The sequence below is a fragment of the Microplitis demolitor genome, chromosome 9 (genome assembly GCF_026212275.2).
Source record: "Microplitis demolitor isolate Queensland-Clemson2020A chromosome 9, iyMicDemo2.1a, whole genome shotgun sequence".
NCBI classification, from domain to species: domain Eukaryota; kingdom Metazoa; phylum Arthropoda; class Insecta; order Hymenoptera; family Braconidae; genus Microplitis; species Microplitis demolitor.
Genome location: NC_068553.1, coordinates 16,481,073 through 16,504,469, shown reverse-complemented (window position 1 = coordinate 16,504,469; position 23,397 = coordinate 16,481,073). Strand labels below are relative to the sequence as shown.

Here is a 23,397-nt window from a genome sequence, read left to right as displayed (position 1 = left end):
GGGGTAAGTTGGTTTTGTTTGAGTGTAATGTGAGTGTGGAGGAGTTGGGGGGAGTAGGAGAGAATGAGAATAATGGAGGAATGGAAGAATCTTGAGGTGAGAGATAGCTCTCGGGTTACGACGGTCATGTCGTAGAAGAGCTGTTTTATGAGCTCGAGACTCTATATCTTAAGAGTATTGCTATTTTACTTACATCCGCTCGAGAAGTTGACGTTTTTTACTTTTTTACACGGATATTGTCAGCGATGAGTTACACTTTAGCTATGGTCTGGTTCAAGTTAGTCAGTACGAGGAAGTTTTGAGTTTTGAAACTCGAGAAAATTATTATTGAAATTTTTTAGGCTTAAAAAAAAACAGCTTTAATTAATTTAACAATTTTTTTAAAATAGAACTTTACCTATTTGGTAATTATTTGGTTCGTGTGACTTTGAATTTGAAAATTTGGGTGAAATATCAAAATTACGTAAAAGTAGATGAGGACTTTTTTGTAGGAAATTTAATCCTCTACAAAATTGCTCCAGTGCATTTTTATCATATCTTTAATAGATCACCCGTAATTATAAATTGAAATGATCTCTAAATTTCTACATCAACAAAATTTTCGGTTTCTCATTTTGTAATTGAAATTGTAGCTAAACTATCAAAAATATCAAGAAAATATATCAATACAATTTTGTAGGAGATTAAATTTTCTACAAAAATGATGTCTTGTAATTTTTTTGTAAAATTGAAACTTAAGTCACAAAGTCGATTTATGAGAAAATTGTTTTTTAATTCAAAAAGTTTTAAAATGAGAAAATTTTTTTTTCAATAAAATTTCAACTTTGAATTGGAAAATTTTAGTGAAATATCAAATTTACAGAAAAGTGAATAAGGACTTTTTTGTAGGAAATTTTATTCTCTACAAAATTGCTCCAGTGCATTTTTATCATATCTTTAATAGATTACCCATAATTATAAATTGAAATGATCTCTAAATTTCTACATCAATAAAAATTTTCGATTTCTCATTTTGTAATTGTAATTGTAGCTAAACTATCAAAAATATCACGAAAATATATCAATACAATTTTGTAGGAAATTAAATTTTCTACAAAAATGGTTTCTTGTAATTTTTTTCTAAACTTGAAACTTAGTTCGCAAAGTCTATTTTAAATAAAATTATTCCTCACATCAAATTTTGAACACCAAAAAAATTAAAAAAAAACTATCTTTCTTTCCCTCTCTTACTCCTAATTAAATTTTAATAAATTTCATCCTACACACTTCAAGCTTAATAAAAAAAAAATTTATACCGTTTCAATTACAAGCCATCATAAAAAAAAAAAAAAAAATTACTTAAAATGTTTTATCCAAAAACTATAATAAATAGATAAAAAAAATTTTATCACACATTACAAGGAAGTAATAACAGTCAAATTACTCTACCAAATAATGATAATAACAATAATAATAATAATAAAAATGGCAAACTTAGTAATAGCTTGTTAACGTATCGTAATGTCAGTAAAAATCGTTACCATAAAACCCATAAAAAATGTCGTTATTATCTTTTATTTATTTTATATATTATATATGATATATATGTATATATATAATGATTTATATGAAATTAAGGATAAAAAATAAAATAAAAAAAAAATTCTCAATATTTTTTGACTATTTTACGACTTGAAAAAAAAAAAAAAAAAAATCCAACACCTCGAGCGTGACTTCTTAGCAAATTGGATGTCCGAAAGGATATATGTCTCTTCAATGTTCAAATGCACTCATGACACGCGATCACGACATTCACGGTTATAAAAATATATAAATGTTTTTTTAAAAGCTTTAGTGTAAAGCAAGATAACTTCGTATATATATATATATATATATATATATATATATATATATATATATATATATATATATATATATGTATATATACATATATAAATGTAATATTGTAAGTAAAAAGTAACCAATAGATAAAATGAATGAAAAAAAAAAAGAAAATGATTAAAATTATTATCTTCTATCCCTTTCATCCAATTCAAACTGATGGATGTCTTATTTCAATTTTATCGTCAAAGGATCCGACTCATTACGCGTCCGCTAAAAAATTCGCCTCCCTCACTCTCGCTTGTGTTTTTATTTTTTTTATTTTTTTTTTTTTTTATGTTTGTTCGTTTTTTAAACTTCTTTGGATAAAGATGTGCCGACAAGACAACAAGCCACCAGATGTGTTCTTCAGACACTGTAACTACGTGATAACTTTAGAAGTTACTTAAATATTATATATATATATATATATATATATATATATATATATATATATATATATATATATATATATATATGTAATGATATTAACTGGAGGATTTATGGAATAGCTTGATTTTCATTAACCCTTTTAATCTTTAATCTAAACTATTTAAAAAGCTGTTTTAATAATTTATACTTTTTTTTAGTATTATTGTTATGATCAGACTTCATTGAGCTAAGGAATGACAATATAATAAGGAATTTTAACATTTTTTTGCTTAAAGGAAATTAGAAAAAGAAAATTTTTTAAATTATGATGGTCAATTTAAAAAATACTGAGGTATATAATACATTTAAACTTCGAGTTTGAAAGCTTGGGAATTTCGGTAAAAAAATGATTTTTGTTGATAATTGGGACGCAGTTTTAATACGAAATATATTTTTTCAAAATTTAGTAGTTTGAAATTGAAGAGGAAAAAACTTTAGAAAGGGGGGGGGGATTTTTTTTTCTTTATTTTTAGATTGGAGTAAAAATAATATTTTTTTTGGATGAATTTGATTGAGTTGAAGAAATATTTTGACTGCCGAAGACAGGAAATTTTTTTTTATGGGATAATTTGGAAAAATTTTAATTTCAAGGGCGAAAAAAAAAATTTTTAACAAAAAAAAAATAGTTCACTGTTCATTTTACTCCAACTAATAATTTCTATTTATATGATAAAAATAAAAATTTATATATATATAGAAAATTATTTTATATGTGAAAATTTTGAAAATTTTTAATTTCAAATGCGAAAAAAAAATTTTTAAGAGAAGAAAGTGTTTCAATGTCCATTATACCCCAATTAATATTTCTTACTCATATGTCAAAAATAAAAATTCATATATATATATATATATATATATATATATATATATATATATATTTAATTTTACTTTCTTATAATAAACTTGATTGTAAAAAAAATTTATATAAGATTATATCGATAATAAAGTAATTGTATATATATATATATATATATATATATATATATCTATAAATATATATGTATATACAGTTACTGGATAAGTAATAATATGTTTTGATATTAAATTTTTTTTTTTTCTTTTTTTTTCAATACTGTACGGTATGAAATTATTATTTATTATTTGGGCATACGTGTCCCTATTATTAAATTTTTTAACGTAACACTCAATAAATAAAATTTATTTAAAAAAAATAATTACTGCAAAAAATATTTATGAAAATAAATAACAAAATAGTGAAACATAAATCAGTTGAACGGTGATTTGAAATTCGATTTGTTGCAGATCAAATTTAAAACGCATGACTCGGCAATCTTTTAAGGGATTTAGGACCTACGTCGGTCAATACTAATTTTGTATAATTTTTTTTTTTAAACTTATTTATTGGTACTCACTTTTTATGGAGATCGAGATATTGTCACGTTTAAATTTTAACTGCAACATAAAATTTTACAATAAAATTTAATATATTAAATGTCAACGGTCTTTTTTCTACGTGACATTTTTGACACTTTTCAGTTAAAAGACTTAATTTTTTTTTTTGCGACACAGACTTCTTTAGTTCAAAAAAAAAAAAAAAAAAAACGCGGGCATACATTTTTTTTAAAATAATTAAATAATAAAATACTAACTTTCACTATTTTATAATCTCTTAATAATATATGATTAATATTAATTATCCTAATAAAATATGCTTTATAAAAATATATAAATATATATATTTATTATATATGTATATAAATTTATTAAACTTTGCTAATTTTTATCATAAAAAATATTAACGTAATTAAAATTGATAATTTAACATCAATATTAAATATAAATTTTATATATTTCCGTTTTGTAAACAACAATTATCAATTTTTTATCATTTTAATTCAAAGAATTTATAAACGTCTATATTCCAATTATTATTTTTTTTTTTTAATTTTAAATATTATTAATTATCAGTTAAAAAGTAATTGAACTTTAGCCACTAAAATTTTTAACTCAGAATTATTTGTGGTGATATTTGAGCTAACAGATTTTTTTTTAGTCATAAAATTGAATAATAATAAATAGTAAATATATAGAAATTATAATAGGTCACAAAGAGCGAAACGTGTCCCCTCAAAAAAAAAAAAAAATTCTGATTTTATTTCACGCTTATACTTTTTTAAGCCATTGAATATTCAGTATCGACATATTTTAGTACTAAAAAAAATGTAGGGCAAAATAGACCCTAAAAAAAAAATTTATAAAACTCGATTTTTATTTTACGTGGCCAAAAATATCCCACAGCAATTTTTCTTTTTAAGCTTAAAAAAAAATCGGCCTAATTTTAAAAAAAAATTCAAATTTTTCCCCCTTTCCCGCCTTCTCTCAAATAATTTCGTAAATAAAAAAAAGTTTCACTTAACGAGGAACAAAAAAATAAACTCAATTTTTTCGTGGCTCAAAATACCCCACATAAATTTTCTCTTAAGTTTGAAAAAAATCGGCCTAATTTAAAAAAAAAATTCAAATCTGCCTCTTTCCCGCCTTCTCTCAAATAATTTTGTAACTAAAAAAAAAAATTCACAAAACAAGGAACAGAAATACAACTAATAATTAATGAGTCTTAATATTTAGTTGACAGCAAAAAAAAAAATTTACGAAAAAAAAAAAAAGTAAAATAAAATTTTTTTGACAGATAAAACTGTAACTAATAATTATCAAACATAAATAGTCCCAACCAGTTTCAACGAAAGACATAAATAATCCATTACATAGATAATTATTAATGTAATTATTTTCGCATGATTAAATATATACACATATATATAAGCGTCATATATATCCATACACTGACCCGTAGTAAAGCCGGGAATTTTGCTCTAATTGATTTCGCTATCACCCACCGAGTATTTTAAGATATCTCCACTTAAATAGATGCCTACATTTATATTAATTAAACAGCTTACTGATAATTATTTCATCTTGTCCACGTGGCATTTACTTCTGAATACATAACTAACCAATTAATTAATTAATTAATTAATTTAACTTCTTTTTCTTTTGAATAAAAAGTAATTCAAGAATTATTTAAATGCTTCAAACTTATGATGAATAATGTGTTAAACACATAGTGTTATTTAAGTCGTAATCTAGCAATAGGGATATTAGCAACAGGCAAATTTGAATCCCATAAATATCTATCAACGGGATGAATGCTAATGCTTAGACTCATTAAAATTAATCTCTGCTCGTAAACGTCGTACCGCTGAGGCCCTAAGGCTACTTCGTATATGTACACATATATATATATATATATATACATATATATACTGACATTAATATAACACAAGACCTGCTATTACATATATATATTAAATTCTAAAAAATATTTTCGCGTTTAAGCCAATAAATTAATTTAATTTTTAGTACTGTGCAAATAATAGAAGCCAGGAAATTAAATATATAATTGTCCTATTTAAAATTTAACATGGTGCCAAGTCAAATAGTATTTAATGTTAATCTATGTATATATGGATATTAATAGAATATATCAGTAGGCGTTTTTAATGTGAAAATTAACCGTGAAAATTTCGAGATTTAGATTAACCTGCAAAATGGCCCGGGTCGAAAAAATAAATACAATTTAAATGCAAGAAATTTATAGTTTAATAAATGTTTATCAAGTATTGTTTTCTAACCCCCTGATAGTTAAGTTGGCGAGAAATTTGCAGCCGCAACTGGACACCAAGTTGACCGCCAACAGTTGGTACCTCCAATAGTTGATAGACATTTTCTGAGAAAGTTGGTGGCAAAAGTTGTAAATCCAAAAAGTTGACGGTCACTTTCTGAGAAAGTTGGTGGCAAAAGTTGCTTGCAAAACTTGGCAATCATAAGTTGACGGTAAGTTTCTTTTAAATTTCCTCAGAAACTTGCATTCCAGTTGCGGCGCCATACTGGCGCCCACTTTCTGAGAAAGTTGGCGGTAACTTGTAGCCAAAAGTTGCAAAAGTTGAAGTTGTCGATAACTTGTCGTCAAGTTGGTCGGAAACTAATGAATGACCAACTTTTTCACGATCAACTCGTGTTATCAGGGCCTATGCATTTTTACTTTCAAATATAACCCATGCATTGTTAATTTTCACTGATAACGACTGTCGACTATAACGACCAATAACCGGAGGTTCCTTCAATGTCGTTATAAACGGTTTCCAATGTATGCCTTTTTTGATTTACATTAAGGTTAACTAAGTCGAAACTAAGTAAAAGTTTAGTTTTTTGACAAATGGATGCTAAGTAAATCAGGTTTTTCGAAAGCAAATCAAAAATATATAAAAAACACATTTGATTTTGAATTACTTTTGGTTAGACGGGAAAAATTGCAGCTCTCCTAACCTCACAATATATGACTAACCTATTAAACTTAATCACAAAATTTTCTATGCGCATGCGTATGCACGGCATAAATTATTAGTTGCTAATAAAAATATAACTATTAAGTTTTTTGTTATAAAAATTTTCTGGCCCATTTTACCTCTCATATATAAATAATTACTCAGTCTCGCAAAAGTTAAGATATAAAATTTCATTAAATACTTAAATTATCTCAATGCGCCTATGAGAAGATTTTTCATCACTCGCCACCTAGCGGCGTCTGATGAATCTCGAAAAAAAAAATCTATTGCAAAATTTAAAATCTAATTTAAAATTACTAGGAGACTAAAATTTTAGTATTCATTGCATCACTTAGAGTATATAAATTTTTTTTTAAAGTTTTTTTTTTCTTTTGTGCAAAATATTTTTGCAGGTCACGTATAAATATTAATTCTATTAACTTTCATTATTTTTTTTTGGCGCGTTTCTTAAGCTAATTACAGAAAAGCGATCGTGACATCGGTATTCACAACGTCGATACTCAACAAAATGAGTGTGCAACGCGCACAAGAGTCAAGACGTGTGGGCATACATGCATCATTCATGAATCTCCAGTACTGTTGAATGAAAAAGAACCCGATGAAATAAAAAAAAAAAAAATACAAATATAAATATATAAATAATAAAGAAAAAAAAAACATAACGCCGCCGAAAGAATAAGAATGAAAAGATTAACAAAACAATTTGTAGCCGCCCGCACTTTTAAACACAATGTGTCAAAGATATGCAATCAGTATTTACGTTATAACACACAAGATAATCTTTTTATCCTTTTATCTTACTTTACATAATATATTTTAACAAATTTACAAAACGATTATGTTTATAAATATAAATGTTAATTATTTCCGTATCCATATTTATTAATGCGTAGGTCGCCTCGGCGCCGTAATTATTATAATTTTTTTTTTTTTTTTTTTTTTTTTTTTTTTATTTACTTTATCAATGTCAGCATCTATTTTATTACAATAATTTTATTTCCCTGATTCTTGGAATTAATTATAATAACATTTAATAGTCAATGAATTATTTTGAATTTTTTAAATATTCGCGGGAAAAAAAAAATGCATTTTTTGCGTAAGACGGAATCGAACGATTCTATATTTTAATTTTCAATGGATTTGCGCAAAAAGTTAAATCCTGTTTCGTTTAGCGGCAAAATTTTTGCTTTTTTGAAAAATCAATGGAATTAACATGCGCCATTTTTTTTGGAAAGAGAAGCAAGAATTCAGTTTCAGTTGCAAATTTGGAAAAAAATGGTATTTTACACACTAGGAAAAAAAACCATCAAAGTCATCTTTTGTACCCTAGATACATAATTTCATATTTTGCAAATTGAAAAAGTGACTATCGTTTTTCGCGGGATTGTGGAATTTACAAAAATTAAACTAAGCGGTTTGCTACTAACAGGATGTCATTTTAACGGAGTAAATTAATAAATTAATTTTTTCATGCTCTGCGGATCATAAATTTTCTCACTTCAATGCAGATCGGTACAAGAAAATACAACACAAGACAAACCATGATTTCAAAATTGAGAATTCGTTTCACTAATCGGATGCTAAAAATAGGGACATAATTTTCCAGAAAAAATGTAATTTAGTATCCCCCTAAAAATGTCACATGAACCAACAAACAAAACAGTACCCCTATTACACTATGTAAAAATCTATTTTAAAACAATAAATATAAGCCGTCAATATTTAAATACCCTAGTGTATAAATCATAAAATTTCCATGCCACAAATGTTAAACGAGATGAACCAGGAAGTTCTAGATATGGGTCAATTTGTGGCTATTTTATTTTATGGGAACGTTTAATTTTACATACTATATAAATTTATAAATATATATATATATATATATATATATATATATATATATATATATATATATATATATATATATATATATATAAAATTTATTTTACTATAAATCATTCCTCCCTTATAAGTTTTTAAAAAGTTATTTATTGCATTTTTTCTAACAATACAAAATAATAATAATAATAATAATAATAATAATAATTACTAAGTATCTCCCACGTTAATAATTAAAATAACTTATTTATGATTATTGACGTGTGAAAAAAATTAAAAATCGACATTTACGAAACTTTATAATAATAATTATTATGCTGCAATATTATTGACGTTTTGACGTATGCATTAAAGTTAAAAGCTTCTTATTTTATATTTTACTTATAATATTTATGTATATATATATATATATATATATATATATATATATATATATATATATATATATTAAAAATATATATTTTAATTATAATAAATTGTTATAAAATAAAAATAAGTCTATAAATATATACATATATGTATACATATACATATATATGTGTGTATGGATATATAAGAAATGATAGTTTGATTTATAGTTAATAGGTAATAGTTGAATAAAAATATATATATTTGTTTGTTTATTCACCCCAAGAACTTTCTATAAGGAGTGTCCCATTCAATCATATATTATGTTACATTAGAGAGTGTTCTTCAAAGCGTAAATAACATATAAGATGATGTCATCATTGTAACTGCACCTTTTCATTATTTTGTATAAAAAATTATTAATAGTCGGATATTTGTAAATTACTTATATTTACAGTATGACCTAATTTTATAAAGCTTTTAAATGGAAAATTGTATGTTTTATTAGGGATTATATCAATGGTATTTGATTATCATTTGTGTGGATTTTTTTTATTGTGAGGGGCTTTGATTATTTTTTCAATGCCACAGCTATCTACATCAACGCGCGGTTTTATATTTGATCCAGTTGTTTGATGTTGTGATAACAAATTTATAGACAATTATCATACTTTTTTTTAGACATTGAATCATTTGTCTTTTATTTTCGGATAGAGAAAAAATTATTTGCTGAGGATTAGAATTTTTTTTTATTTGTCGTAAAAATTCCATGGACAGGATTCGAACCCGGGACCTCTGGGTTATTAAAATTTTAGTGAATCATTTTTTTTTTGTATTAATCAATTAATTCTCTAATTGAGATTCTTAATAATGACAAAAAATTTGTAATTTTCAACAAAAAAAAATGATAAAATTTAGAAAACAGAAAAAATTAATAATTTTAATTTTTTTAGTGAATCACACTATTCAAGTACTATTTTTACAGAAAATATTTTATAAAGTAGAGATTTTTATACTGTCTAAAACATTACAAAAATTTGTATTTCTATTTTTACGTATCATTACTGATTTTATAAAATACTCAGAAGAAAACGATTTCTTGCCTCAAAAAATTTTATTTGCACCAACAAATTTTATGTATCATAAATTCAATACAAAAATTTTCTTGGGGCGAGAAAAGATTATTTTGCTCAAGAAATTATTTCTTGCACCAAAAAATTTTTCTAGTTCTAAATAACTTTTTGGTTTTAATTCACAATGCGAAAAATTTCTTGGGGTAACTAAAAATTTTCTTTAGGCGAGTAAAGATTTTTTGTGTCAATGAATCCTTTTTTTTCTATGCACACTTTTTTGGCTTTGAGAAGCTTCCTAAAACCAAATGGAAATATAAAACTTTGTCATTTTGGAATAAGTAACGTGATATAAATAATATAGTATATATTGAGTGAGATTCAGTCATATTTAGTAACAGAATAATTATAATATTAATTTATTTAAAGAAAATAATTACGATCGTATTTTTTCCCGCGTAATTTAAATGTAATTCGAATGATACAGATAAATCGATTTTTCTCAATGATTGATAATAAAAAAGAGTTTAAACTATGAAAAGACACAAATTCAAGTCAAAACCTTTCTAACGATACCAAATTTAATAGCATTAACCAATTCTATCATACAGATATGCCGGGAACGAAATTTTCCTTATTCTCTTAATAATATAGATTATACACAAAAAAAATAGAATTTTGCTAATGCAATTTCTAGTGGCAAGAAATCCTTTTCTCTGTGCATGCAATATAAATTATATACGCACTACATTTAACACTGTAGCTGTAGTTGTAATTTTTGATGACTAACGCGTCTAAAGAATGCGATTATTCAGCGTCTCTTTAAATTAACTGCACCCGATTGATTGTTTGTCATATTTTATTATTTATTTTTATACAAATCTTAGCCAAGTACGTGGTTATTTTTAGGATTTCACAAGATATAACCAATTGAGTGTGTTTTGATACAGACATACCAATGTCGAGGGTTAATGGTTATTTTTATTTTATCTGGTGTATATGGCATGAATCATAAAATACCATCTTTTTAATTCTCAGAAATTATGTATTTATAAGAAAATATAAATTAATCGCTGATGTGATTTTAATATTAGTCATATTGATATTCAATTATTTTTCTACGAACTACTCTTCAAAAATGAATTAGTGAAATTCACTGTGAATCAGTGGATAGTTATTATTTCTTCAGCTATATATACCATTAATTTAACTAGTGGTAAATTTACAGCTGGTTCATAAAGTATTATTCACTAATTCGAAGTGAATTCCATAAATTCATTTTTAGAAAGTACTTGGAAAAAGTGATACTACACCGAAAAAAAAAATAATTTCTTGATACGAGAAATTTTTTAGCTGCCTCAAGAAATATTTTTCATTTTGAAATGGAAACAAAAATTTTAAGTGCTCGAAAAAATTTCTTAGCGCGGGAAACTCATTCGTGCCTAAAAAAAATTTTTCCCGCATGAAAATATCATATATATTAAAAAATATATGTTACAGATATAAATATATAGGTGACGATACATGAAATCTTATATAGAACTATATATAGATTTTGGCCGATTTTATTATATTTCTATATATGTTTTCTCTTATATGATTTCATATATTTTCGTATAACTTCAATATAATATTTATATATTTGAAAACTTATAATTTAATATATTTAAAAATAAATGTTATTTATATATGGAAACAAATAAGAATATATATATAATTCATCATTATATGCCACGATATATGTACCATGTATTTAACTTTATAAATTTTTGTATATTTTTCGATATATAGAAGCATATAAGTCTCCCCATATATGTAAGAATAAATAAAATATATTCTTTTCTGTCTTTTTCTCTCTGTTATAAGATTCAAACGTTGTGTTCAGAATATATATATATATATATATATATATATATATATATATATGTGTGCTAGCTTACAAATTTACATATATAATTATCAATATATGTAATACATATATGTGCTAACTTATAAGTTTACATATATGATTATAAATATATATAATACATGTATTAATTTATAAACTTACGTATATAATTAATTACATTAAAACTTAGTATATTATATATAAGAAAATATATATCGTTTTTGGCTATTTATATAGTCCTATATTGATCATATATTTTTCCATATATATTTATCATATATAGTATTTTCATGCGGGTTACCTGTCCCAAGAAAATTTTTTTTGTCCCAAGAAATATTTTGCTACGAAATGGAATCAAAAATGATATTTTTTTCTGTTTAGACATAAAAATGTATTAATATGATATGATACTAAATAAAATGTTAAAGTGCTAGTGACTTTCTGACAGCTTTGCATGTCAATGGTTGCCATTGCGTATAATGTAATGGCGGTTCTTAGAAACGGCAATAAACTCATCTTCCATTTTTAGTAGCAATAAGAATTCTCGTTAGTTATGGTCACCATGCCACTGTTCTATGTTACTATAACCTCATCCTCTTTTTTTAACCTTCTTCTTTCTTCTTTCTCTTCATTCTCATTCTTATCCACCTTCTACTAGTATACTACTTATTCACCTCCGCTTGTTTTACCTTATTTATTTTTCCTCTTTCTCCTTTTATTCTACATGAATTGAATAGTAGACGCGCGTTGATCGTCATAGCAAGTAGCAGACAGCCTGGCAGCGCCATGCCAGAGACCAAATGCATTCTCATTCTTGAAATAACTTTAATTTTCGTGCCTCGGGATCACACACGACGATTATTTTTTTATATTATTGCACGAGACAATGAAAAAATTAACTAGACCAACGGATATATATTCCGACACCTTGAAGTTTTTAGATTTTTAAACAATTCGCCTATTTTTGAAATTTTTCGCTGCATTTTATTTTAGCCAGCACAAGTTTTTGTAATTGCGGCTAAACTATTCGAGATACGCGAAAAATTGTTTTCTTATTTTTTGTAGAGAATTTAACTTCCTACAAAATTTAATTCTTAGGTTTTTGTCGTATCTTTGATAATTTACTCAGAATTTTAATTTTAAGACAGACAATTTTAATTTTTATTACTAATTTTTTCTTACGTCACTTAAATTTAATTTTCTGACCAAAGTATTCAATTATCGTAAAAAATTAATAAGACCATGTTTGTAGGAAATTTGATTCTCTACAAAAATATCTCAGACCATTTTTATCGTATCTCTAATATTTGACTCACAATTTAAATTTAAAGCTAAAAATATTCCCGCGGGAAATTTAAAAAATTGAATCGAGTGAATATTGAAAGTAATGAATATTCAATTAATTTATGGGAGTAATTAATATAAAGTAAAATAATTAATTAGACAATCTGTGATGGTAAATGGAGGATTTTTAAACCAAATAATTTAACTGGCATAAAATGGTGAACGATACCCTGAACTTTGTGGGTGGGCCATAAACGTACATACTATCCAGGTTGCAATCGGTGCGCCTCAAGACAAGTATAAAGATCCGAGACTAAACCTGCCATTTCTTCTTATCCACACTTACATACATCCATCTATACCTATATACAACAGATACAATACCCTACGAAACAAAAAAAAATCCTAATCTGACCCCAACCGCGAACTTTATCTGATGAATATTAAATCCCGTGGCCAGTTCTCCCGGGTCAAAAAAATAAATTTGATTTTTTTTTGGTTAAATTTAAGTCAACTCAAGTCAAATTTGATTTTTTTTAATTAAATGGATACTGAGTAGGTCAATTTAAGTCAAAAAAGTCAAATTTAAGTTATTTTTTTTTGCGACAAATTTGCCACAAATTCAAATTCAAAATTTGAATTTCATAAAATTTTTAAATTATTTCTTTTCCCGCGTAAAAAAAAATTCGTTTCAAAAATGTTCCAATTTAAATTTCTAATAGTGAAATTTAAAATTAGAGACAATTTTGAACTTCGTGTTGATAATTTTTGTACCTAAAAAAATTCAAGAGAAAGAAATTTTCAATCTCCAGACCTAGTTTTCAATTTTTTTTAACCATCAAAATTTTCAAGTGGAATTTGATCGCTTGAAAAATTTTGAAAAACTTAACGGAATACTAAGTTCAAATTTTATTTCTCTTGAAAGTTTTCAAATTTTCAAAAATTATCAACTTTAAGTTGTGTCTCAAATTTTTATGTTCACGGTTGACACTTTTTGAAACATTTTCATGGCGAAATTTTTTTACACAGGTTATCTCCTTATATAAGTGGACAGCAAAAAAAGTTTTTAGCAATAAAAAAAAGACACTGGGTGGTCCATTTAGTCAGTCCTTGTTCAAGAGTATGAACGCAAAATAAAAAAAAAATTACAAGACCTGTCTGTTTAACTGAGTTACTAATATTCCTCTTGATACTTTTTAAAGTTAAAACTACTAACTAACTTTATATATATATATATATATATAAATTTATGGTTGTTAAGAAAAGCATAAAAAAATTTTTTAACACAAGTTATTTGCCACATTCTTTGATCTTGATTCTTGAGGCTTGAACACTTATTTTTTTTTTTTATTTTTATTTGAAAAAAAAAATAGTCAGGGCATCAACCATCAGACATCATCAAGCCATCATAAATCCATAAATCCATAAGAAGTGTACATAAAAGAGGCTAATTTGTAACATTAATAATATTTTTTTACAAAGCAATTAATGGTCACGAACTATAGAAGTAGATAAAAAAAAAAAAAAAAAAAAAAAAAAAAGTATAAAGTTTTTAGTAATTTACGATATTTTTAAATTTTTTATTTAATTTTTGGGTATAATTGTGATGATTAGATTTCGTTATTACTTTGAGATATTTAAAACTTTTGTATATGGGGTAAAATATAATTTTTATTTTTTATAATTGATAAAAAAAATTTTTTGTTCATATTTTAATCGAATCTGGGGCAAATTGGGCCATGTACATATTTTATTTTCAACCCTTAAATTCATATTTACATAAATACGTCCCTCTAATTTCGAATAAAAATTTTTTTCAATGGGGTAAAATAGGCCACATATTTTGAAAATTTTATTTCATATAGTCTACATTCATGTAAAAAAAAAAAAAAAGAAATACAATAAAATTACTTTCCAAAATTAAACTAGTTTTCTATTCGGGGCAAAATGGGCCAAAAAAAAATTTCCCATGCATTTATCACATTCTCATATCAATTCTCATACCCAGTGCAGTATAAAAATTTCATTCATTTAAAAAAAAAATAAACAATAACTACCCAAAATAAATAACTAAAAAAAAAATTCACGATATTCAAATACGGAAATTACAAGACAAAATAATTGTAAAGGATGTGACTAATAAATTTCAGTCTCTATATAAATGCCTTCTAAACTTATAATTAAATAACAAAAGTAAATATATAATAATGATTTATTGATAAATATAACAAAGAAAAAAAATGTATGTTTACATTAAACTGTCACTTGTAATAAAGAAAAAAAATAAAATAAAAGCCTTAGAATAAAAATATGAGTCACTGTACACACAATTTATCGGAGGCGTCTGGCGATTGCAAAAAAAGTGTGTCCAAGTGTTAGACTCCACTATTAAAAAGTAATTAAAGTTTTTTTATTAAAGAGATTAAAGGTCAAGTGTGACAGGAGATATTACTTTAGAGTGTTGGTGTGAGAAAAAAAGCAACTCTTGATATTGAGTTTAAGTTGGTATGGTTAAGTTGAGTGAATCTTAAATGGCTACGATTGATTTTGCTTTGAATTATCGAAGCCTGAGGCTGTTTTGTCGGCGGGTAAAAGACCCGCAGATGTCAACGATTCTGCATCTGGGATTGAGTGATATGAGAGTGAGCTGTTGTATTGCTTGGGATTATTGATATTTAATCTGGGTTTTGTTTTAGTTTATTTGTTTTTAATATATATGTATATGTATATATATTTAAATTGTTTGGTTTAGGAGGAGGCTGAGGAAGAAGAAGAAACATCCGCTCCGGTTACAACCTCCGCGCCTAAAAGCACTACAATGATGAGCACGGCAGCTGTTAGCAGTACTGGTGCAGCTTTGAGGCCTGTCATTATCAGCCAGACTTACGAGCGAAGAGATTCACGATTCTCGGATCCCACGAGCTCTGGGTTTACCCCTCTATCGCACGCCCCGCACAAAGTTCCGGTTAAAGAGATTAAAAGTTTACAGAATAATAATAATAGTAATAATTACAATAGCAATAAAAGTGGTAAATGTAAGTGAATTTTTTTTAATTTTAAAAAAATTTGGCGGGTAAAATGGATTGGAAGATTTTATTTACTGGCGGGAATTTTAAAATTGAGTTAGAATAAATATGTGGAGTTTATATTTTTGATACTGAGTTTAACTATGGGATTCACATGATAATTTATGGGGAATTTTGAGTAGAGAATTTTATTTTACATTTTGGGGAATTGTTTTTTGTATCTGGTAGTTTGGCGGGAAATTTAATTTTAATAAATTTTTTTTGTTTCAAATGAACGTTGGAAATTTTTTCTGGCCCATTTTACCCGACATGGAAATTGGTTAAAATTTTTAGGGAAGATGATAAGTAATTTGATAATAATTTTTTTTTTAAGCACGGGCAAAGGAAGTCAGTAAATTCAAAATTTCAAACGATCCATTTTACCCAAATATTTATGTAAATTGTAATGCAATTTATTTCGCTTCTTTTTTTATGAGAAGGTTAGAAACAAATCTAACGCCAATTGTTTAAAGTTTAGGGTAAAATGGGCCATTATAAAAATTCTTATAACGACCCATTTTACCCCCATGTAAAAAACTGAGCCGATTAATTTTACTTAATTTGAAAAAAGGTTCAGAACAAGAATCTAATAATCATTTGTCACGCTTTGGGGTAAATTGGGCCACTATACAATTTTTATAACGACCCGTCTTACACCCATGTAAAAAAAATTCTAAATTGACTAATTTTGCCCCATTTTTTAAATATAAGGGTTCAAAAAAATGAAATACGAATTTTTTGTACATTTTGGGGTAAAATGGCCCACTCTAAGCATGAAAGTTAAAAAAAAAATGAAATACTAATTTTTTGTACATTTTGGGGTAAAATGGTCCACTCTACATTTTTTAATAACGACCCATTTTTCCCCCATGTAAAAAAAATTCAATGCTGACTAATTTTGTCTAATTTTTTAAGTATGAAAGTTAAAAAAAAAATGAAATACTAATTTTTTGTACATTTTGGGGTAAAATGGCCCACTCTACATTTTTTAATAACGACCCATTTTTCCCCCATGTAAAAAAAATTCAATGCTGACTAATTTTGTCTAATTTTTTAAGTATGAAAGTTAAAAAAAAAAATGAAATACTAATTTTTTGTACATTTTGGGGTAAAATGGCCCACTCTACATTTTTTAATAACGACCCATTTTACCCCCATGTAAAAAAAATTCTAAGCTGACTAATTTTGCCCCATTTTTAATATGAGGATTTAAAAAAAATCAAATTCTATTTTTTCTTACAATTGGGGGTAAAATGACCCACTACAAAAATTTTGAATACGACCCATTTTATCCCCGCGTAAAAAAAAACTCTGACTAATTTTTCTTCATTTTCAATAAAAGAGTTTTCAAAAAAATTAACTATTAATTTTTTTTCAACTTCGGGGTAAAATGGGTCGCTGAAATAATTTACCTCATCAACCATAAAAATTTCTCATCGACTCATTCATCCTTATTTCAAATAAAAGTATAAAAAAAAATATCGGGGTAAAATGGGTCATATGTAAAAATAACATCCACAATTAGTTTTCCCCAGTTATTAATAGAAAGATAAGATTTAAGATAAAAAAATGTAATCTCAACAAATAACGATAATTTATAAAAAAAAAAGAAAACTAAAGAACATTACATTAAACAACATTAAATTACATTTAATCTGTAGTTGTTATATTATTATGAATGAATGAATGAGTAGATTGTAGATCGAGTGTAACAACATATCACATTTATGGCGATTGTATCATAACCATCATGCTTATCTGACCCGTATGATCTTCAGATGATTGACACGTACTGCTAAAGACTTTGCAACTTACACTATACCCTTACATTCGAAACTAAGAGTAAGTTTTTAGTTTCACTACGAGTAAGAATAAGACTCTACTGTAGAATACATTACACCAAGAGTTTAATTAAATTAATATATAAAAAGTATAAATAATGATTCCCATAACTCGAGTTATGCTCACTATCATATACGAGTACTGTTAAATTAATGACAGCTATTTCATTCGAGTCCGAGTCCAAGTCGGAGTCTGAGTCGGAGTCCAAGTTTGAATATGAGTTAGAGATAGAGGTAAAGGTAGAGGTATCCATTACTATATACATGTACATATGTATATTTATATAAATATGTGTTTGTGTGCATAATAGAGAGACAGACTGTTACTGCGACTAGTCATAATACATAGTTATGTTATTATTATTGCGGCAATAGTCATTGCCCTCGTGAACTTTCATCAAGAAATCAACAATACGGACAATAAAATATTACCAAGTACATCTGAATACACCTACTAATTTTTTTTTATGTTAAACAATTTGTTAAAGTTTTTTTTCTAATGATTTATGGGGTTTGTAGACGGCTAGTTTGGTATGGGGCAAGATGGCCCGTGTAATTTATGGTGTTGAATCAAATGGGTTGTTTGTATATCATTTTTATTTATATGACACTTTTGAATGGATGTTTGTTTGATGAATTTCAGGTGCATGGGGTAAGATGGGTCGTAGAAATAAGGAAATTTTTTTAAGTATGATTTGGATAATTTTTGAGGTTTAAAATTTTTAATTTTGTTTTTTAAGGAATTTCGGGTTTATGGGGTAAGATGGGCCTCATAAATAGTGAATTTTTTTTTTGTATGGGGATTTTAATAATTTTTGAAGTTTTATATTTTGAATTTTTTTTTAGGGAATTTAAAATGAAGGGGTAAGATGGGTCGTAGAAATAGTGAATTTTTTTGTGGAAATTTTAATGATTTTTGAGGTTTGAAATTTTGAATTTTTTTTTTTTTGAGGAATTTAGAGTAAATGGGGTAAGATGAGTCGTATAAATCGGGAAATTTTTTAAGTATGATTTGGATAATTTTTAAGGTTTAAAATTTTAAATTTTTTTCTAGGGAACTTAGAGTTCATGCGGTAAGATGGGTCGTATAAATAGTGATTTTTTTGAAGTATGGAAATTTTAACAATTTTTGAGCTTTGAAATTTTGAATTTTGTTTTTTAGGGAATTTCGAGTTTATAGGGTAAGATGGGTCGTAGAAAAAGTGAATTTTTTTGTGGAAATTTTAATGATTTTTGAGGTTTGAAATTTTGAATTTTTTTTTTTTTGAGGAATTTAGAGAAAATGGGGTAAGATGGGTCGTATAAATAGTGAAATTTTTTAAGTATGATTTGAATGATTTTTGAGGTTTTTAATTTCGAATTTTTATTTAGGGGATTTAGAGTTTATGGGGTAAGATGGGTCGTAAAAGAAGTGAATTATTTTAAGTATGATTTGAATAATTTTTGAGGTTTGAAATTTAATTACTAAGGAAATTTTGAATTTTTTATGAGAGGGGGGGGAGGGTAAGCCGGTGACATGGGCCGTGAAAATGAATTTTGAGTATTGAAATAAAAAAAAAAAATTACAGTATATTGATAACAAATAAAATTTTGAAAATGGGGCAACATGGGTCGTAAAAGTTTCTTGAAAAATAAATATGTGAAACTTTTTTTTTATTAAAAAAAAAAGTTGTGGTAAAATGGGCGAAATATTTTGTTTTGCACTTAAAATTCTCCAAAGAAATAAAAAAAAGTATGAATAAGATAAATATTTAATTGGCGATGATTGCAGCTGCTGAAATAAGAGAAGCCCTACAGCACGCGATGAAAGTATCGCGGGAAGGTAGCTGTCAGTGGCCACGTGCGAGAGTTATACCCGTGAGAGATGTCTATCCAAATCCCTCGACGACTTACATTCCACACTGCGCGATTCTTCACAGATGCTCAGATGACACTGGCTGCTGTAGATCTGAATCGCTTACATGTGTACCCAAGCAGTCTCACAAAGTTGAATTATACTTTTACGTAAGTACTTTTATTTATACTAATTAAATGATAATATTTAATGACTAAACCAATCGTTACATACTCAAACAAAAAAGTTTGATATTTTGTCTGCATAAATCTATCGATACGTTAAATAAAACGGACGTTGCATTCTCCTGATTGGTTACTCACAATCTTATAGATCCCCTCGAAGATTGCGGAAGGCATTTCTGGGATCTCAGGTATCCGATAAATCCTATCTCTCGTGGTTCAATAGTGCGGATGATTGCTTTACTGATCCGCTACTGATATACTTATATTTTATCTCATATTTTCACATGACTGGTTACACATGTGTTACTATTTAATAGCCTGTACAAACTCTTTTTTTTATACCACTAGACTTTTTTTCCTGTTCAGTCATTTTAGAAACTGTAATCACTAAATTTGTCTCTGATAATTTCTCATTAAAATTTTTTTTTTTTTTAAATAAAAAATTTCGCGGTTTTTATTGAAAAATTAATTAAATTTTTTCTTTTACTTAAATAAAAAAAAATTTGAATAAATTTTTTTTTGGGTTTATGGAAAAAATAAATTTATTAAAAAAAAAATTACCAGCGACCCATTTTACCCCAATTAATACAAATTCAATCTAAACTGACTAATTTCGTCTTATTTTTAATACAAAGATTCAAAAAAAATTGGAATATTAATAAAAAAAAAAAAATTCTATAGATCCATTTTACCCCAATATAAAAAAAAATTGACTAATTTTTCCGAAATTTGACTACTTTTTTTTCTGTATACAAAATAATTCATAATATAAAATAAATGTCAAATTAGTACTGCAGAATATCAAAAAATGACTCGATAAAAAAAAAAATAAATTAAATTACCGAACTGTTCTGCGAATTGGCAAAAAAAATATATAATCGATAAAAAAAAACCATAAATATATATCCATCAGATATAAAATATGTGGGCGTATATATGTAGAATAAATATCGAGTTAACACTTAGAAAACTAAATAATTACTAAACTGATTAAATAAAATAAAAAAATAAAAAAAAAAGCGCGATTGTAATTCTTCTGACAAAATAATATAATGTCTTGATAATCGATACCGTCCACTCCTTCCGGATTTTTTAAATTTAATAGCATACCGAGACAATGCGACATTACGATTATATATATATATATATATATATATATATATAAAGACGAGTAAAATTCTTTGCACCAAAAATTCCTTTTTTTCTGTATATCTATATATATATTTATATAAGCGAGCTTAAAACTATCAATCAGCTAAACTAAATCAAACTAATAAATAATTGATTAAAGAATGCGTTAAACCCTAAATGACAGTTTCGCTCTATTTAACGATCGTTTACAATCGATTGTAATTAATTATTCATGTCAATGTAGGACTTGATTGATTGTCAGATAGCTTATTAATATAAATATAAATATAAATACATTTGCTTAATACATTTTAATTTGTTAATTATATAATAATCTACTTTTTTTTTTTTTGAGGCTGATGAAATAACCATGTAGAGAAAAAAGTAGATTAATTATAATTTATAATAATAATAATAATAATAATAATAATAATAATAATAATAATAATAATAATAATAATAATAATAATAATAATAATAATAATAATAATAATAATAATAATAATAATAATAATAATAATAATAATAATAATAATAATAATAATAATAATAATAATAATAATAATAATAATAGTTATGATTTATGCAATTATTGAATGAGCTGATTTGCTTAATAGTCAGTACGTGACTCAATAGCTCAGTACATCGCAATTATTAACTGGCTATTAAAATATTAAACCGTAAATTATTATTTATTTGTGTAGAAATATCAGCGCGGGTATTTAGGATGAGAATTTGCTACGCGTTTTATTTTAAGTGAAAGGTTTATTGCATTTTATATATGATCTTATTTACGGTTAATTTATAATAACTATTATTATTATTTTAAAAAATTGTTTTTTTCGATTTTCAAACTTTAGTAATAACTACATATTTAATATAAATATATGTTATAGGTGGTTTTTGGAAAGGAAATTTCATTATCTACAACTTTTCCCTGATAAAAAATTATCGAAATTTCAAATTTTCAAAAGTTATCATCATAAATGTACGAAATATTTTTTTTAAATTACGCGCCTTTTTTTCTCAGACTTTAAACGGTTGTATCTTAAAAACTATTAGCTCTATGAAATTTTTTATTGATTATAAAATTTTAGTAAATTAAATTCCCTTTCTAATGACCACCCATAATATGAAGTTATCTAAAATGGTCACGAAGATATGGGTGGTAAAAAAAAAATTATTAAAAATTTAAATGAGTGATTTGAGAAATTGATAAATAATTTAAAAATAAACAGAAAGTTAGGGATAAAAAAAGAAAAACAATATATTATTAGACTATTATGATACTTGGCCGAGTGTCAAACTTGTGATTGGTAGACTGAAAGCGCGAATAATGTCACTCGCATAAAACACCTACCATCTAAACTCTAAAATAAAATTACAGTTAACTCGTAAGCTTCCGTAATACCAAAATATTACTGATTTACTCAACACATTCCACATTAAATTCAACAAAATAATAAATAAAATCCATTAAAGCAAAAGTTATTTAGTAAATTTAAAAAATATAAAATTTTTAATTATCTTATCCAGGAATTTAAGTTCTAAAACTTTCTTTTTAAATTTAAAACCACTCGCTATATCTCAATAGCTTTATATTTAATTTACGGCCAAGCCATTAGTTATCGCAAAACCGTTCAAAGTTATCGTGTCTAGTATTTTAAATAGAGAACTACTCAGTCTAATCCGAAATCAATCCAAGTACCACAAGAAACGTTAAAAGAAAATTTCTGTGTCAGAAGAGATTCTTAAAACTGTCAACTCTATGCTTTTAGAATAAATAGATAATTTTATAATTTTGTTTATCGAGACTGACATTTGTTTGACTTTTCTGTCTTAAACATCTTAATCTTGGGGTAAATTCATGTTAATTTATTGACCTGGATGTGGAAAAAAACTTTTTTCACATTCTTGAGGTAAAAAAATATTATCGGGCTCTAAATTAATAGATCGTGTTTTAGAATCGACTATTTATTATTTTTTAAACGGCCCATTTTACCCCAATCTTGAAATAAAATTATCAAAAATTTAATTTCATAAAATTATTCATTTTTTTGCAAAAAATTTTCACCTTAATTTTTTTTTTACAACCGACCCATTTAACCCCATCGTAAAAAAATTATTTTCCCGCGTTTTTAATTCAAAATTTTTTCCAATTTATTTTCTCATTATTGGGGTAAAATTGATTTGATAAATTTTGATACTGTCCCATTTTACCCCAAACTTAACATAAATTCTCCATAAAAATAA

At 25.8% G+C, this 23,397-nt stretch overlaps 1 protein-coding gene across 1 annotated transcript in view; it reads left to right on the top strand.

Annotated features, from left to right (window-relative positions):
- LOC103579127 (uncharacterized protein DDB_G0283697) overlaps window positions 1-23,397 on the top strand; it is a 40,125-nt gene that overhangs the window by 1,364 nt on the left and 15,364 nt on the right. The window contains exons 1-3 of the mRNA XM_014445145.2: window positions 1-3; window positions 15,841-16,123; window positions 19,766-19,998. The exon at window positions 1-3 is cut by the window's left edge and continues 1,364 nt beyond it. Coding sequence (XP_014300631.1) covers window positions 1-3; window positions 15,841-16,123; window positions 19,766-19,998 — 519 coding nt within the window. The remainder of the gene's footprint in view (window positions 4-15,840; window positions 16,124-19,765; window positions 19,999-23,397) is intronic.